The 2,500-nt window shown below is 43.0% G+C and overlaps 1 protein-coding gene across 1 annotated transcript in view; it reads right to left on the bottom strand.

Moving 5' to 3' along the window:
- Positions 1-2,500, bottom strand: part of dmtf1 (cyclin D binding myb-like transcription factor 1) — a 26,163-nt gene that overhangs the window by 7,334 nt on the left and 16,329 nt on the right. Inside the window, exons 9-10 of the mRNA XM_063211752.1 lie at positions 1,201-1,310; positions 360-588 (exon numbers count right to left, since the gene is read on the bottom strand). Of these exons, the coding sequence (XP_063067822.1) occupies positions 360-588; positions 1,201-1,310 (339 nt within the window). The remainder of the gene's footprint in view (positions 1-359; positions 589-1,200; positions 1,311-2,500) is intronic.

Raw genomic sequence — 2,500 nt, 5'->3', positions numbered from 1 at the left:
AGCTGAACTGATTTTAACTGCTATCTGTTTTTTTTTTTAAAGCCTTGCGTTTCTTGAATGAGGAAAGAACGCATTGTAACGATGAAACAGATGTCAGCCGCCCTGCTCCATAGGAAAACATAGAGCACCTGGCAAAAAAACACACCAAAAAACCCACCAAAGTTCTTCAACTGCACACCAGTTGTGCTGAGGTAGAACTCATAACTCTCCTGCACACCAGGTTGAGGTCACAGGCAGCTCATCAGCACACCAGCCGAATAGGATGAAGGTCAAACTCACCTGCCGATCAGGTAGAGGTCATAAAAAGGTCTTAACTCACCTGCGGACCAGGTAGAGGTCATATAAAGGTCATAACTCACCTGCGGACCAGGTAGAGGTCGTGCTCCTTGGTCCACTCGGTGCCGCCGCTCTGCTTCCAGTTGAGGTAGTTGAGCCACTTGGAGCGGCACTGCTTCTCTGAGCGCGTGCCCACCAGCTCGGCCACCGAGGCCCAGGAGACGCCCGCCGTCACCACCTCGCCCACCTCCGTGCCTGTTAGCTCATGCACCACCTCCGCCAGCCGTCGCTCCTCGTCCTCCGTCCACTTACCTGCAGAGGGGAGTAGAGAGTTGCTAAGACAGTGGAACAGGCACACTAGGTAATAATTTCAATTAAATGGCTGTAGTCTTTTCTTTTTTAATATATATACAGATCCAGGCCACATTATTAGAATGTCATGAAAAAGTTGACTTATTTCCATAATTCCATCAATAATGTTAGACGTTTATGGATTATAGATTCATTGCCCACATTTTGAACTATTCTAGTCATTCAATTTTGTTTATTTTTGCATATTTTCGCCTTCCAGCTCAAAAAAAAAATAATTGAGGATTTCACATTATTAGAATATTATAATAAAATAAAATAAAATAAAAACTCAGAAAAAAAGAAAGAAATTCGGGTCACATCAAATCAATTGAAATTCATTTTCAATGGGGGTTTATTTCTGGTGAGTAAGAATGTCCATGAACATCATACCACTAGTGTTGTAAGTAACTACGTCTGTGAGAGTACTTCTACTTCTACTTCTACACAACTCTGGTATGGCATATTAGCACTCTGCTATCGGTGTGTGTGTGTGTGTGTGTGTGTGTGTGTGTGTGTGTGTGTGTGTGTGTGTGTGTGTGTGTGTGTGTGTGTGTGTGTGTGTGTGTGTGTGACCTGTGTTGCAGGTGTCCTTCATGAGTCTACAGCGGTCTTTGACAGATGAAGCGCTCCGGCCCAGTGCTGCCCCGATAGTGGCCCAGTCATTACCATGCTTCCCCCTTAACCTGCAGGAAAACACACACACACACACACACACACACACACACACACACACACACACACACACACACACACACACACACACACACACACACACACACACACACACACACACACACACACACACACACACACACACACAAATAGTGGCCCGTTCGTTATCATGCGTCCCTCTTAGCCTGTTTTTGACACAAACACTTTGGCACATTTGCATGCACTGGCACACAAACGCAAGCAGATCAATACCCACAGGGTTCTAGATCAGGGATTCTTAACCTGCAGAGTGGTCCGGGGCCCATCTAATATTGCCCATGCCCCCACACACACAGATACATATATATATAGGCCTATATATAATTAGGCCTATATTATTATTAGACTATTATTATTATTATTATTATTATTATTATTATTATTATTATTATTATTATATATACTATTAAAAATAAAATAATGTAATCCTGTTCAAAAATAGCAGGTTATTAATGAAGTAAGTTAGGCCCATTGATGCATTTTGTTATGGAATAACTATATTAATTGAGCTCACTCTTCTATATTCAATGATAAACCCAATACACTCACAGTGCATCAAACCAGAGCCATTCATCCATTTGAATGCGTCTCTGACATTTGTGACAGCTGTTTGCTATTTGTGAGGAACCTGCTGACCGTGGATTCAAGACGCGTTTACTTAGTGATGTGCAGATGCGACACGAGAACATAAATTCCTCAGCCTTATGGCAGGGTGTCAAAATGGAAAGCTTTAGCCTCGACACGCAAAATTCTTTAAATAGGCATAAATGTATTTTGTTGGACACGTGGATAACGGTTTTACTTTGTCAGTAAACAGGATCATTTTGAGTAATGTTTCAATCGCTTATTTTGTAACTACGTGAAGAGAGACGACGTCGGCAAATTACACTTCACACCAGTTGGTAATTTCTCACTCTCCATTCGTGTACTGCTAAGTGTATTGTCGTCTTGTATTTCACGTCTTCCACTTTTGAAAAACAGCAGTGCGTGGTCATTTTAGCAGCAGAACTATGCTAGAGTAAAAAGTCGCACGCTGTCTGCAGCATCTTTATTTGATAATGAATGCAGTTGCGCGGCCCACGCGGCCCTTCAGTGCGAGGTTGAAACTTTTCCGCGGCCCTCAAGTTTCTGAGCACGGCCCAGCTTTGGGCCGCGGCCCTAT

The sequence above is a fragment of the Engraulis encrasicolus genome, chromosome 12 (assembly GCF_034702125.1).
Source record: "Engraulis encrasicolus isolate BLACKSEA-1 chromosome 12, IST_EnEncr_1.0, whole genome shotgun sequence".
Classification (NCBI taxonomy): Eukaryota; Metazoa; Chordata; class Actinopteri; order Clupeiformes; family Engraulidae; genus Engraulis; species Engraulis encrasicolus.
The sequence above is the reverse complement of the archived record's forward strand: the minus strand, read 5'-3'. Positions and strand labels throughout refer to the sequence as shown.